This window comes from Enhydra lutris, unplaced genomic scaffold, assembly GCF_002288905.1.
Source record: "Enhydra lutris kenyoni isolate GAN:26980312 unplaced genomic scaffold, ASM228890v2 scaffoldscaffold14, whole genome shotgun sequence".
NCBI classification, from domain to species: domain Eukaryota; kingdom Metazoa; phylum Chordata; class Mammalia; order Carnivora; family Mustelidae; genus Enhydra; species Enhydra lutris.
The window spans coordinates 42,549,015-42,564,123 of NW_019154098.1; the positions used below are offsets into that span (position 1 = coordinate 42,549,015).

Genomic DNA, 15,109 nt, shown 5'->3' on the forward strand with positions numbered 1-15,109 from the left:
TTAAAGGTGGCTTAAAAATGGAAGAATTTCTATCCCTTTCCAGGGATTAACAGTTTTTTAGATTTTACTTGTTATTTAATTGATCCTTCACTCAGTTATTATTAACTTATATTGGTAATTTAACTTTTTAAAGAAAAAAAACAAAGGGAACCTAGATAATCTGAAGCAGCTAATTTTTAATATTATAGAATGTTTTTCTTATGTCAGTACCTACTTGGTAAAAATAGGTACTTTTCTCTATTTGGTCCCATTATACAATTTTGGAAGGCTATAAGGCTACTTTGGCTATATATTGGAATTACCTGGGATGCATTTTTTTTTTTTTCTTTTAAACCTGGGATGCTTTTAAAAAAAAAGTATTGATACCTATGCCTGTCCCAAACCAGTTAAGTTGGAATCTCTGGGGAGTTTGTTTTATACTAGATTAACTTTTGGGGGGTATAAATTAAACCTATACTTTGTGGTTTATTAAAACAATAATCTAGCATTTGGTTTTATTGAAACATAAAGGTTTAGAAAGACTTCTTCATGAACTGTGATATTCAGTGTTTGAGCCTATATATTTATTCCTACTCTTTTGGCAGCCTGGAATATGATGAGAATACTTCTATCATCTTTAGACCCAACTCAAAGGTAATTGCAGAAGTCAGTTTTCATCTTGTTCCTACTGTTTGTTTTCACTTTCATTGAAAGTTTTGATCTAAATGAACCAGTGATGCAGAATATTGGCCTATTTGGTTCTAGTGCTGCGGGATAACATCATTTCTTGTCTGATTCCTCTTGTGTCTAGAAGCTATTTTAAAATGGAGCAAAGACAATGTAATGTTATTGTCTACCCATAAAGATCTTTCTTCCTCTAATTCTAATGTGGGTCAGGAAGAGGCTAGCATTTGTGATTTCCCTTCTTTCCTTTAGGTGAGCAAGTTAGGAGGATAACAGGAAGGTAAATTGTTATTAGACACCATTGTGCCTTAGGTTTCTTAACAAATACATATTTTATATCTCTTGCTTTCATATCAGAAGTATGCCTTATTTCTTGATATACAAAATGCCATTCTGGAAGCATCTAGAAGAGCTAAATCATGGGCAATCAGATAATGTAAAAATAATTGTGATCTTATATGGGGACTACTCAGCCTTTTTTTTTTTTTTGGTGGGGAGGTGTTATTTAATCCTGTGCAGTCTGTTTAGATTAAAAATTACCTGCCTTATCTCTTTATTTGTCTTCCAGTGGGGCTTCTGTTTAGAATCTGTTGATCCCTGGGCATTGTCTTTGAGCCTTTCTTCTGGCCCCGAGCTTTCCTTTACCTGTAGTTTGCTAGAGTTAGCAAGGAAAATAATAATTTCTTTCTTCCTTATTATGCCTTTAGAAGGGGCCCCAGTACTACTTATTACTTCATCTTTACTCCACATGGTAGAGTGGAAAGAACTCAGAACAGGGACTTTGGTTTCTAGTTCAGTTTCTTCTACTGACATTCTGATTTTCTTACCTGTGGATAATACTCACTATGGCCACCTGTCATAGTCATTGTGAGAATATGGCACTTAATGTAGATAAGTATTGAAAAACAAAAGAAAATATTGAGGATTGATGGCATTGATAAAGTCTTTGATCTTTTTAGGAGCAAGTTTCTTTGCAAAAACACTTTGTTTAATACTTCTGGGTAACCCAGAAGTAGTTTTTAAGTACAATGCTAAGTTGGGCATGTGAAAAGAATGCTATAGAATTTTATGGACTTTATAATTCTTCAGACTGGGCACAATTTGTGCTTCTGTGTACTTGCGTGACTTCTTTAACTATTGGGGTTTAATTTATTAATTGGCAGTAACTCCCACTTAATTTTGTTCTCATTTCTATTCTCATGATTGAGAATCTGGTTATGCTTTTTGAACAGAGTTGACATATGGTATCAGGGGAGATGAGTCTTGAGACAGGTTTATGTATAGCAAGTCTGGAGGGCCATATCAAAGCTATGCCTCTGGGTAAATTGCCACCAGTATTGATCTTTGCAGTTTCAGCATACTTTTAAAGACTTCAGTTTAACCACAAAGTAGTTTGAGATCAGTTTACTTTTGGCATATTAAAACATTAACTTGAAAGATACTTTCCTCCAACAAATTAGGTGAATACCGATGGTTTGGTGTTAAGAGGCTGGTATAATTGTCTGACACTGGCAATATATGGATCAGTGGATAGAGTGATAAGTCATGACAGAGATTCTCCACCTCCACCACCACCACCTCCGCCTCCTCCCCAGCCACAGCCAAGTTTGAAAAGGAATCCAAAACATGGTGAGAATTTTGAATTTGTCTTTGTCAGTGACACTTAATTTTTTTTTATAGTAGGAAAAGGTAATTCAACTAGCTCTTTCACCCTTTGAACCTTCCTTAAAACTTGAGAAGATAGCATTGTTGGTCTCCCAGTTCTTTCCTATAGGAGTTTCTTTTTATGTTGAAGTGGTTACATTTTATTTTCTTCCTCTAGCTTCCTAGAATGCTTTTTGAATTAACCTGAGGTTTTTTAAAATTTAAGACATGTAAATGTAACCCAGTGGTTACTTGTGGTTTAATATCGAAATTATTGTCAAAGGAATTAAGGAATAGGGAGTAAGTTTGGTATATATTCTTAGAATACTCGTCTTGATTTTTTTTTTTTCTAGGCGTGCATTTTAGGTTTGGTTAGATGTCTAAATACAGATTTTTCCCCATTTTTGAGAACTTTTGCTCATTAACTGGAGACAAGAAAAATAACTCTATTAAATTTCAGTGGCTTTCATTCTATAAAGCAGGCAGCTGGACTCCTGCATCTTTTCTTCTTATTCCAGTATTATTCACCGTACGCTATTGAAATAAGGAGATTCAGGAATACATTTTGAAATTATAATTGAGGTCACTAGGGGGGAGTCTTTTGCTTTACAATGAACATTTTATGAGCCAATAGAATGACCTCCTCTTAAGCATGATTTAATAGTGTGATATGAGCTCTTTGTGTCTGATAGTCACACACTGTATTTTCTTCTCCTTGCTTTTCTTTCTTAAAAATTTATTTATTTTAGAGAGGGGAGAGGGCAGAGAGAGGGAGAAAGAATTTTTTTTAGATTTAAATTCAGTTAATTAACATATATTATTGGTGTCTGAGGTAGAGGTCAGTGATTCATTAGTACTTATATAATACCCAGTGTTCATTACATTACATGCCCTCTTTAATGCCTGTCACCTAGTTACCCCATCCTCCCACCTTCCTGTCCTCTAGCAACCCTCAATTTGTTTCCTATGATTAAGAGTCTCTTATGGTTTGTCTCAGAGGGAGAAAGAATCTTAAGCAGACTCTCCCGAGCACAGAATCCCATGAGGGCTCCATTCTATGACCCTGAGATCAGGACCTGAGCCAAAACTAAGAGTTGGTTGCTCAACTGACTGAGCCACCCAGGCGTCCCTTTCATCTCTTTTCTTAAATCTTACCTATTTGGTGAAGTTAATCTTTCTCTTTTCTTTTTTTTTTTAAGATTTTATTTATTCATCTGACAGATCACAGGCAGAGAGGCAGGCAGAGAGAGAGGAGGAAGCAGGCTCCCTGCTGAGCAGAGAGCCCGATGCGGGGCTCGATCCCAGGACCCTGGGATCATGACCTGAGCCGAAGGCAGAGGCTTTAACCCACTGAGCCACCCAGGCGCCCCATCTCTTTTCTTTTTTAAAGACTTAGCATTTATTTTAGAGAGAAAGAGAGTAAGAGCATGGGGCAGAGGGTGGGGTAAGGAGAAGGGCAGAGGGAGAGGGAGAGGGAGAGAGAGAATACCAAGCAAACTCCTGCTGAGAGCATGGAGCCTTCCTTACGACATGGGGCTTGTTCTCATGACCCATAAGAACATGACCTAAGTGGAAACCCAGGAGTCAGATGCTCAATCCACTGAGCCACCCAGATGCCCCATCACTTTTTCTTTTAAGCCTTCAGTTTTCTGTGCTCCTTTGTCTTTTTTTTTTTTTTTTTTAACCAGACTTTGAGCTCCTTGTGGACTGAGAGTATGTTTTACTTGAGTTTGTGTTTCTAGTCTTTTCACATCTGTCTTAATCACAGTGCCTAACATATATAGTGACTACTCAGAATTTTTGTTTAATTTACTGACTTGTTTTAAAATTGACACTTGTGGGGCGCCTGGGTGGCTCACTGGGTTAAGCCTCTGTGTTCGGCTCAGGTCATGATCCCAGGGTCCTGGGATCGAGCCCTACATTGGGCTCTCTGCTCAGCAGGGAGCCTGCTTTTCTCTTCCTCTCTTTCTGCTTACTTCTCTGCCTGCTTGTGATTTCTGCCTGTCAAATAAATAAATAAAATCTTAAAAAAAAAATAAAATTGACACTTGTTCTCATATATTTTCTGTATATGAATGTAAGTATGTTTTTAGTTTTTTATTTTGAAATAATTACAGATTCATAGGAGGTTGCAAAGAACTGCATGAGGAGGTCCTATGCAGTCTTTTCCCAGGTTCCCCCAGAGATAACATCTTTTACAAGTGTAGAACAATATCAAAACAAAATTCTCTATATAGCTCATTCAGATTTCACCAATTTTGTGTGTGTGTGTTTGTGTAGCTGTATGCAGCTTTATGTTTTGTATAGCTTTTCGTAACCACCACTACAATCAAGATAGTTGTTTGTCAAACTGAGGGTTGATGGGGGGAGGGGGTTTGGGAGAGGGAGGGTGGGGTTATGGACATTGGGGAGGGTATGTGCTATGGTGAGTGCTGTGAAATATGTAAACCTGGCGATTCACAGACCTGTACCCCTGGGGATAAAAATATATGTTTAAAAAAAATAATTAAATTAAAAAAAAAAGATACTTGTTTGTACCATCAAATTATTCTGGTGTTATTCTTTAATAGCTGTCTGCATGCCACCCATCCCTAACCTTTGGCACTAATCTATTCTCTCTGTAATTTTATTATTTCATGGATATTACATTAATGGAGCCTTGCAGTAGGTATCTTTTTGAGATTGGCTTTTTCCAATCTGCATAATTTCTTTGAAGTTCATCCACTTTGTTGTGTGTGTCAATAGTTCATTCTTTTTTGTTGCTGAATAGTATTACATTAGTATGGATATATCAAAGTTTAACCACTGAAGGACCCTTAAGTAGTTTCCAGTTTTTGACTTTTGCAAATAAAACTGTTATGAACAGCTTTTTGTGTACATCTTCCTGAGGAAAATAAGTCTTCATTTCTCTGGAATAATGCCCAAGAGTATATTTTAGTATGTGGGCAGTCAGAAATTCTAACTTTTGTAATATAAATTAATTAGTAAAATTTGTTAGATGTTGGGAAGGAAAAGTTTATCAGTAAATTCTGAAGATGAAAAATTCAAATGATTAACAGCATTTTTGTCATACATTCATTTCACTTTAATAATTTGAAAGTTCTTTTTCTGTCTCTACTAAAACTAGCTGATGGGGAGAAAGAAGATCAGTTTAATGGAAGCCCCCCAAGACCACAGCCAAGGGGACCAAGAACTCCTCCAGGACCACCTCCACCTGATGATGATGAAGATGATCCCATACCTTTGCCAGGTATGAATAAAATCAGTGCCCTGCCCCCCAACCTTGCTTAGTATTATAGTGCTTTTTGATTAAAGGAAAAAAGTAGATATAGGTAATCAAATTGTAATGAATGCCCCCAACCCTTTTCCTGCGCAGTATTTCCTTATGTTTTTCTGTTGGCAGGTGAACTTATTTTAAAAATCGGTTCATTTATTTGAACCTGTACCAACATTGCTTTGAAAATAAAGTGCTAAGGGTGCCTGGGTGTCTCGGTGGGTTGAGGCCTCTGCCTTCAGCTCGGGTCGTGATCCCAGGGTCCTGGGATCGAGCCCCGCATCTGGCTCTCTGCTCAGCAGGGAGCCTGCCTCCTCCTCTCTCTCTGCCTGTCTGTCTGCCTACTTGTGATCTCTGTCTGTCAAATAAATAAATAAAAATATTAAAAAAAAAAAAAGAAAGTGCTGTAGTAATACATACAGAAGAGTACCAGTTAAAAATAAGCAGTATGTATTGGAAGAGTTAATAACCTGTATAATTAATGGCTGAAAAGAAAAGGATTAGTTTCTAGTGTTAGAACATAAAATAGTGTACTTTATTAATTCTCACTGTATAAAATTAAGCAATACATACTCCTAATATTTTTAGAAGGAGGTAATTCTGCCACTTTTTTAAAAAGGGTATTTTTTTTAAAAAGGGTATGGATGAGCTAAATCATCTAAAATGTCATTAAGTGACTGCAGTATCCAGTCTGCTACCTCATGTTATTTAAACTGTTAAAATAATCTGTCTCTTAAATCTCATTTTTTCAGTGTCTGGTGATAAGGAAGAGGATGCTTCTCATAGAGAAGATTACTTTGAACCCATTTCTCCTGATCGGAATTCTGTTCCCCAGGAAGGGCAGTATTCTGATGAAGGAGAGGTAGAAGAAGAACAGCAAGAAGAAGGAGAAGATGATGAAGATGATGTGGATGTAGAGGAAGAAGAGGATGACGATGAGGATGATCGCCATACGGTAGACAGTATCCCCGAGGAAGAAGAAGATGATGAAGAGGAAGACGGTGAAGAGGATGAAGAAGGTGAAGGTGGGTTATATTTATTAGGACTCTTTGGTTTTAGGTACAAGGAATTAACTTGATGTAGCTTTGAGCAATGCAAGAGAATTTAGAGCAAAGGTAAATGGCTTTCAAGAAACTCAAAGGATAGAATGTAGCTGGGCCTCAAAACTTGACTATTTTTGTTTTATGTTTCACTTCATTTTCTCTCTGTCAGCTAACTGTCATTTCCCAGTTCACCCCACAGGTTTAATCTCCTCTTTTTAACCAACTAGCCTGAACTTTCTGGCTGTAGCTCAGTCTTATTTGCATTTTCCTGGGAGAAAGATTGTTTGACTTGCTAAAATATCTGTTGCCCCTTGGTACTATAAGTTTTGGCCAGGGAAGCGAGATCACATTGCAAATACCTGATGATTAGAGATTTGGTGGGCTGTTTTCAGAGTAGGGCGTGGTGTTGTAAGCTGGATGGAATTCCTAAAGATATCTGCCACCTAGATATTTTAGCAAAATGCTACATTTTTAGAAGTTCAGGGGAAAAGAATCTCAACTATACAGGTTGTATGACAGCATGATGCAGTCCTTTGACTAGGCTTAATTTTTCCTTTTAAAGCAAAAAGTGAGAGATATTCAAGCCAATTGACTCTTACTTTGTCTAATAAATAGCATGTAATATTAAAGCATTTATGTAAAATGACATACCCCATATAGCAATAGGGTGCTTGCCCATTGAAAAGCTTAATAGAAACTGCCTTGTTTTTTCTAAAATAGTGAAGATGAGGGTGATTCTGCGTGAAAATAGATTTTGGTATCACAGGGGCCCTTTGCAGAAGAGGAATAGTTAGGTTAGTGATACTTTTTTAGTTTCTCCCATTCCCAGATTAGCAAATAATATTTTTTATATTTATTGTATTTGACTGGCAAATAGTAGCTAGATTTCAGGCAGGCTGTTTTCTTAATCATTTTTGTAGAAAGGTGAGACAAAGAGACTAGTTAATTTAGTTTTTAATAGAAGATATTTGGCCTATACCAGAGTTAGGCCTCTGTAAGCCCTTATCTTTTCAGATATGATGAGTATATGGCTAAGGCTAACTTGTTTTGAGCAAAAGAAGTCAAAAGATGGCTGATGCTGGAGGAATACTCTAGAAACATTTCCTTTTCTTACATAGACTGTTATGACTCATGCCAGTTTCCCCACAGCCAGGCAATAGCAATGTTAAAAAGTAAAACCAGGTTTTCTCTCTAATCTAATTTTTGTTTTTAATTAGAGAAAAAGGTTGCATCTGTATAATGATAAGAAAGCTTTGTTTTGGCCCAGCCAAGCATTTTAAGTGAACAGCTTTTCCATAAAAATAAAATACAGACCTAGGAAACTGTGTGATAGGTAAACGAAGAGAAATAAAAATTCAGGAATATGAAATTAATGTTAAAAAAAACTTAAAATGTTTTCATTGAAAATATTTGGTTTGGTTTTGGCATTATTAGTTAAATTTAATAGTCTTTCCATCAATTTTTTTTCCATGTTAAAAATGCTTAAAAATAGTCTCATGAGGGCAAGGTTAATTTCTTCCCTTTTGAAGAGGTATTTTTGTTACTTTATGACATTTCTAATTTTATTTCTGTGAGGAAAAGGTATCTGCAGCAGAGTCAGTTGTAAAGTTTAACAGATAGAAGACTTTGCTTATGAAGTTTCTCATTAATTATTTTATTAGAAATTACAGGATGTTGATAATTGTTGATAAGGTATTGGGGCAGAAATTAATTTTGTTGGAAAATCATTAATTTTTATATTTTTGCCATATTACTAAATAAAATATTTTTGGATTAGATTTTTGGCGTTATACAACAGTGATGTAATATTTAAATATCATTTGAACTGATTTTCAGGGGATGATGGTTATGAACAAATTTCCAGTGATGAAGATGGAATTGCTGACTTGGAACGTGAAACCTTTAAGTATCCGAATTTTGATGTTGAATACACTCCTGAAGACTTAGCTTCAGTTCCTCCTATGACATATGATCCATATGATAGGGAGCTTGTACCACTCTTATACTTCAGCTGTCCCTACAAGACTTCTTTTGAAATTGAAATCAGTAGAATGAAAGATCAGGGTCCAGATAAAGAAAATTCAGGGGCAGTGGAAGCTTCAGTGAAGTTAACTGAACTATTAGATTTGTATCAGGAAGATAGAGGTGCAAAATGGGTAACAGCTTTAGAAGAAATTCCAAGTTTAATAATAAAAGGATTAAGTTATTTGCAGTTGAAAAACACAAAACAAGACTCTCTTGGCCAGTTGGTCGACTGGACCATGCAAGCTTTAAATTTACAGGTAGCTCTTCGCCAGCCCATTGCCTTAAATGTTCGACAACTCAAAGCTGGGACCAAATTAGTGTCCTCACTAGCAGAATGTGGGTCTCAAGGAGTCATGGGATTGCTACAAGCAGGAGTAATCAATGGATTATTTGAGCTTCTGTTTGCTGATCATGTCTCATCTTCCCTTAAGTTAAATGCTTTTAAAGCTTTGGACAGTGTCATTAGTATGACGGAAGGAATGGAAGCTTTTTTAAGAGGTAGGCAGAATGAAAAAAGTGGCTATCAAAAACTCCTGGAGCTCATACTTTTAGATCAGACTGTGAGAGTTGTCACTGCTGGTTCGGCTATTCTTCAGAAGTGCCATTTCTATGAAATCTTGTCAGAGATTAAAAGACTTGGTGACCATTTAGCAGAGAAGACTTCATCTGTTCCTAACCACAGTGAAACTGATCATGACACAGATACTGGACTTGAGAGAACAAACCCAGAATATGAAAATGAGGTAGAGGCTTCAATGGATATGGATCTTTTGGAATCCTCAAATATAAGTGAAGGGGAAATAGAAAAGCTTATTAATCTCCTAGAAGAAGTTTTTCATTTAATGGAAACTGCACCTCACACAATGATCCAGCCACCTGTTAAATCTTTCCCAACAATGGCACGTATTACTGGACCTCCAGAAAGGGATGATCCATACCCTGTTCTCTTTAGGTAAGACATTTTTGGTTTGGGAAAACACACTTCACAGATCACTGCAGGCAGTTTTATATGGTTGATTTTTTTTTTTTTTAATTTGTAAGCAGTGCATATCTGTGTAAGGATATTCTGTATTTCAAAATATATATATATATATATATATATATATATATATATATATATATATATGTTTTAAGATTTTATTTATTTATTTGACAGACAGAGATCACAAGTAGGCAGAGAGGCAGGCAGAAAGAGAGAGAGGGGGAAGCAGGCTCCCTGCCGAGCAGAGAGCCCGATGTGGGGCTCGATCCCAGGACCCTGGGATCATGACCTGAGCCGAAAGCAGAGGCTTAACCCACTGAGCCACCCAGGCGCCCCGTATTTCAAAATAGATTGTAGTGAAATGAGAAGTATACTACTGTGGGAGAGCTATATTTTATTAGCACTTAAAGTAGTAAAAGCATTTTAAGCTAAAGATAGTGATCGTCAAAGTCAGCAACACTGCTTGGATAAGCTTGTCTGTGAGCAAGAATAAATGAGGAACTGTAGAGTTGTTTCTGGAAAGGTGGTGTGGTACAAGAGGATGGCCCAGGAAAGAGAGCTTTTCTGTGTGAACGTGTTTGTATTTTATCTCTCTTAACATTGCAAGTTAAACTTATATTTTACTAATTTAATTTTACAGACCTGGTTAAATATCTTTAAGTTTCAGTTACCACTTATTTATGATCTCTAACTCTGTTGTTGTTGTTTTAAGTGGGCCCTATGCTCATTGTGGGGCATGAACTCACAACCATGAGATCAAGAGTCGTATGCTCTACCAACTGAGCCAGCCAAATGCCCCTGTCTAACTCTATTTGTTGATAGAGTTTTGCCATTATTAAGATCAGTGCCCACAGTAGATTTTTAAATTTTGTTTTAATTTTTGATACTTTTTTTTTACGTTTTGCCTGTAAATAATTTTCTAGCTAATGGGAAAAATGGCATTTTTAATATGTTATTCCTTATTTCTGTGATTGATTTTTGCCTTGATTTGGAGCATACTGCATTAACAGAAAATAGAGTGCTTGTTCATAAAATCTGTATCTATCCATTCCTGTTTTTAACTGAACTGTTAGATCTTGCCTTAGTTTGAGTTCTTCCAAGAACAAAAGATGATAACGCTAGAGAAAGGTCTGGTTGGAGATGACATCAAGAGTACAGGTGTGGGGGTTTGGTTTTGAATAGAAGAAAAGAAATCTTTTGTGTGTACAAATATAGATACGTTTGTAATATGGAGACAGTAAAGGAGCCAAGGCACTTTGCACTGATCACTTCATTTGAAGTAAGGTAAGAGGCGAGGTCAGACACTGAGGATAAATTAGGGTAGTGACTCTAAGGAGGGGAGTAATGCTTTCAGTCTCTGAAAGGTAACTGGTAATTAAAGGCTTATTAAGTATTATTTTCTCCTCTGTAACTGGAGAAGGTACATTCAGGTATCAGACTTGAGGAAGTAAAGGGCCTTGAATGCTGTGCTAAGGAATTTGGATTTTGTTTTTATTTATTTATCTTTTTAAAAAACATTTTATTTATTTATTTATTTGCCAGAAAGAGAGGAGGAGAGAACACAAGCAGGGTGAGTGTCAGGCAGAGGGAGAGGGAGACACAGGCTTCCTGCTGAGCAGGGAGCCCGATGTGGGGCTCGATCCCAGGACCGGGATCATGACCTGAGACAAAGGCACTCAACTGACTGAGTCACTCAGGCACCCCTATTTTATTTTTTTAAAGATTTTACTTATTTCCGTAGAGAGAGAGAGAGAGAGAGTGAGCACAAGCAGGAGGAATGGCAGGCAGAGGGAGAAGCAGACTCCCTGCTAGGCAAGGAACCTGATTGGGGACTTGATCCCAGGACCCTGAGATCATGACCTGAGCCGAAGGCAGACACTTAACTGATTGAGCCATCCATGCATCCCTGGATTTTGTTTTTAGAATATGGGAGGATCTTGACTATTTCGGAGTAGTAGATCTGATAGTATCAAAGTAGTATTCTAAGGTTACATGTTGTAAGATGTATTGCAGTGGAAAAGAAGTTGGAGTTATTAAGTTGATGAGCCAGCCTAGATTGTACTGTGTTAAGTACTTACCTAATATAGTAGCATTTATAGGGAATTGTGCTAATAGTGAGAGTTTGTGAAAGAGCAGTTACTAGGACTTGGCAAGTGGACCTAATAGCTAAGGAGAGAGTGAGAAGGAACTAAAAATGTTTTGAGGTTTCTAGCTAGGGTAACTATTGGAACTGAGGTTTTATTGACAGAAACTGGTAAATTAGGAGGGGCAGTGAATTTTGAAAGGAGAAATAATTTTGGATTTTGGAAGGATTAGTTTGAAGTGATGACAAGGCTCTAATGCCCTCTGTCTAAGTCTCCAAGATTACTCTCAGGGTTTGCCAGTGGGACTCAAAGGACTCAGTACTGTACTCATAACTGTGGTTTTTTACAGCAAAAGGATACAAGGCACAATCAGCAAAGGAAAAGGGTCCATGGGGAGAAACCTGAGGAAACCAGAGAATCCCAGAGTCCTTTTCCAATGGAGTCACATAGGACCTGCTTAATTCCCCCAGCAAAGAATGTGTGTGAAATGTTGCATACTGAGGAAGCTTATTAGAATCTCAAATCCAAGCTTATTATTGGAGGATAGCCACATAGGCCCCCAATATCTACTGTGTAACAGAATCCCAGCCTCCCAGAAGGAAAGCAGGTATTCAGTATAAACCATATTGTTTGCATAAATAGTTTAGGCATAGTCAGCATTTTTATCTGTTGGGTGATTGGAATTCTCCTCAAATCCAAGTTCCCAGACACTAACCAAGGGCCTGTCTTGTAAGAAGGCGTTCTTAAGAATATAAGTAGTCTGAGGCCTGCAGTGTTAATTATTTTCTGAACACTCCACAAGGTGGTTAAAGATACTCTTTGAGCACAGTAGTCATGGGTTTTTGTCTTCTTGAGGGTTCTGTTTGCCTTCATAGGCAAAAAGTTACTGGGGGGTGTTTATTATTCTTAAACAGAAGCCTGAGTTTAAGGAGTAATATAAGAGGCAGTTACGTGGGGCGCCTGGGTGGCTCAGTGGGTTAAAGCCTCTGCCTTTGGCTCAAGTCATGATCCCGGGGTCCTGGGATCGAGCCCCGCATCGGGCTCTCTGCTCGGCGGGGAGCCTGCTTCCTCCTCTCTCTGCCTGTCTCTCTGCCTACTTGTGATCTCTGTCAAATAAATAAATAAAATCTTTAAAAAAAAAAAAAAAGAGGCAGTTACGAACTCTTTGATCCCCAATATAGGACATTCTGAAAAAGGCAAAATAGGAAGACAGTAAAAAGATCAGTGATTGCTGTGGTTAGGGGGGAGGGAGAGGAACAAATGGGTGGAGCACGATATTTTTAGGACAGTGAAAATACTCTATATCAGTAGCATTTGTGTCTGTTTTGGGGTCTTGAGTAAGCTCACACTTTTTCTGCTAAGACTGTATATGCTAAAAAATGGTTCTTGGGTTTGATAAAAGTGCTGTGTATGGGAGTATTAATTCTTCAAATACTAAAAATTGATAATTTGAATGTTTTCTCTAGAGGTACCAATTCAGATATACTGCCTATAGTAAATATGAATAAACTATTTTTTATAGTATATGTACTGTATTTTTCCTGGGTGCACTAATTCAGATATACTGGTGTACATGGGTAGAGTAGGACCATAGTGAAAAAGGAACATTTTGTAAGTCATCTGGAAAGAAGACCCAGAATTTGAAGTCATGGTTGCTTCTAGAAAGAGAAGACTTGTTAACGGTTATATGTCAAATATCTGTTGAATGTTAGCTAGAAAAAAGCCTCACATAACTTTTACTTTTACTTGACCCAGTGGAAAGAAGACTTGCTGCCACATTATGTTTTTAGTCAAAGTAGTATATTGCTAAGGGTAAGGATTATGGCCAATAAAATTTTTACACCTCTCCTGTCTAATGAATACTGAGTAAATGAAGAATGTTTTTCACTGATGTCACACATATTAATTAATTTTTCTACAGGTATCTTCATAGTCATCACTTCTTGGAGTTGGTTACCTTGCTTCTGTCAATTCCAGTAACAAGTGCCCACCCTGGTGTGCTGCAGGCCACAAAAGATGTTTTAAAGTTTCTTGCACAGTCACAGAAGGGTCTTCTTTTTTTTATGTCGGAATATGAAGCCACAAATTTGTTGATCCGAGCTCTGTGTCACCTTTATGATCAAGATGAAGAGGAGGGTCTTCAATCTGATGGTGTTATTGACGATGCATTTGCCTTGTGGCTACAGGACTCAACACAGACATTACAGTGTATTACAGAACTATTCAGCCATTTTCAGCGTTGCACAGCCAGTGAAGAAACTGACCATTCAGATCTCCTGGGAACCCTTCACAATCTTTATTTGATTACTTTTAATCCTGTGGGAAGATCAGCTGTTGGCCATGTTTTCAGTCTTGAGAAAAATCTCCAAAGTCTTATTACTCTGATGGAGTACTATTCCAAAGAAGCCTTAGGGTAATTTTCTTTTTACTCCTTAAATTTTCTTTCATACTGGAAAACTATATCAGTAAAGGGCTAGTTTCTTAAAAGATATTGCTTTGAAAGTAAAAATTATTACAATTATTTTTTGACATAATACATAATTTGTTAATTAAGGATTAGAATGATAGAAATTTGTAAAATATATGATATGCCTGTAAAGCAACAAAATGGATCTTTTAGAAGCTTCTTGCAGTTTCCCCTGGATGTTGACTAGATTACAACTGTAGAACCCTTGCTAATTTGTGTGTAGGGGAATCCTAAGGCACCGTAATATATATTTGCAGAGTAATGAGTACTATCTTGCTGTCTTGAATTTTCCCTCATGTTTAAACTATGGTGCTCTGGTTTCAGAAATACGTTGACTAAATGGGCGCAGGGGATTTAGAATGCCTAGTTTTTAATAGCTGCCCGGTAGGGCAGAGGATTGATGTTTAGTGTCTGAGGAGATAAACGTGCTCTTTCTGGCTCATGTCATACAAAGCAGTGACATCCAGGTAACTGGCCTCACAATAGGGTCTTGATATGACTCCTTGAGTGACAGGTCTTTTGGGGGAATTATGAAAGGCAGTGGCTTCCATACATACCTCTACCTCAGCAGTTTTAAGGTAGAAGACAGTGAGGATGGCAGTAGTTTGATTCATGACACTTATTCCTACTTATCAAGAGTGAACAAACATTTTAAAGGAGACCATTGAAGTATACTTCCGAATCTTTCATTGCTAATGAAGTATACCTGTTTAATATTTCATTTTTCTTCTGATCTTAAAAGAATTTCACTTTCCATTGTGATGCCTATGCTTCATTTATATACTATTAAGTAGTGTTTTCAAGTGAATTGGAAGTGTTTCTTGTCTTCAGGGAGTTAGTCATGTTTCATTGTAAAATTCCTTGGTCTCTTTAAAGCCAAATAGAAAAAAATGTTTAAAAATTGTTCCTGGAAAAATTGTTTCATAC

At 37.2% G+C, this 15,109-nt stretch overlaps 1 protein-coding gene across 2 annotated transcripts in view; it reads left to right on the top strand.

Annotated features, from left to right (window-relative positions):
* The window catches only part of LOC111146589 (vir like m6A methyltransferase associated), a 60,091-nt gene that overhangs the window by 14,299 nt on the left and 30,683 nt on the right, over nt 1-15,109 (top strand). For both annotated transcript variants that reach the window (XM_022502208.1, XM_022502207.1), the window contains exons 4-9: nt 585-633; nt 2,124-2,292; nt 5,435-5,557; nt 6,334-6,606; nt 8,461-9,601; nt 13,637-14,128. In XM_022502208.1, the coding sequence (XP_022357916.1) occupies nt 585-633; nt 2,124-2,292; nt 5,435-5,557; nt 6,334-6,606; nt 8,461-9,601; nt 13,637-14,128 (2,247 nt within the window). The remainder of the gene's footprint in view (nt 1-584; nt 634-2,123; nt 2,293-5,434; nt 5,558-6,333; nt 6,607-8,460; nt 9,602-13,636; nt 14,129-15,109) is intronic.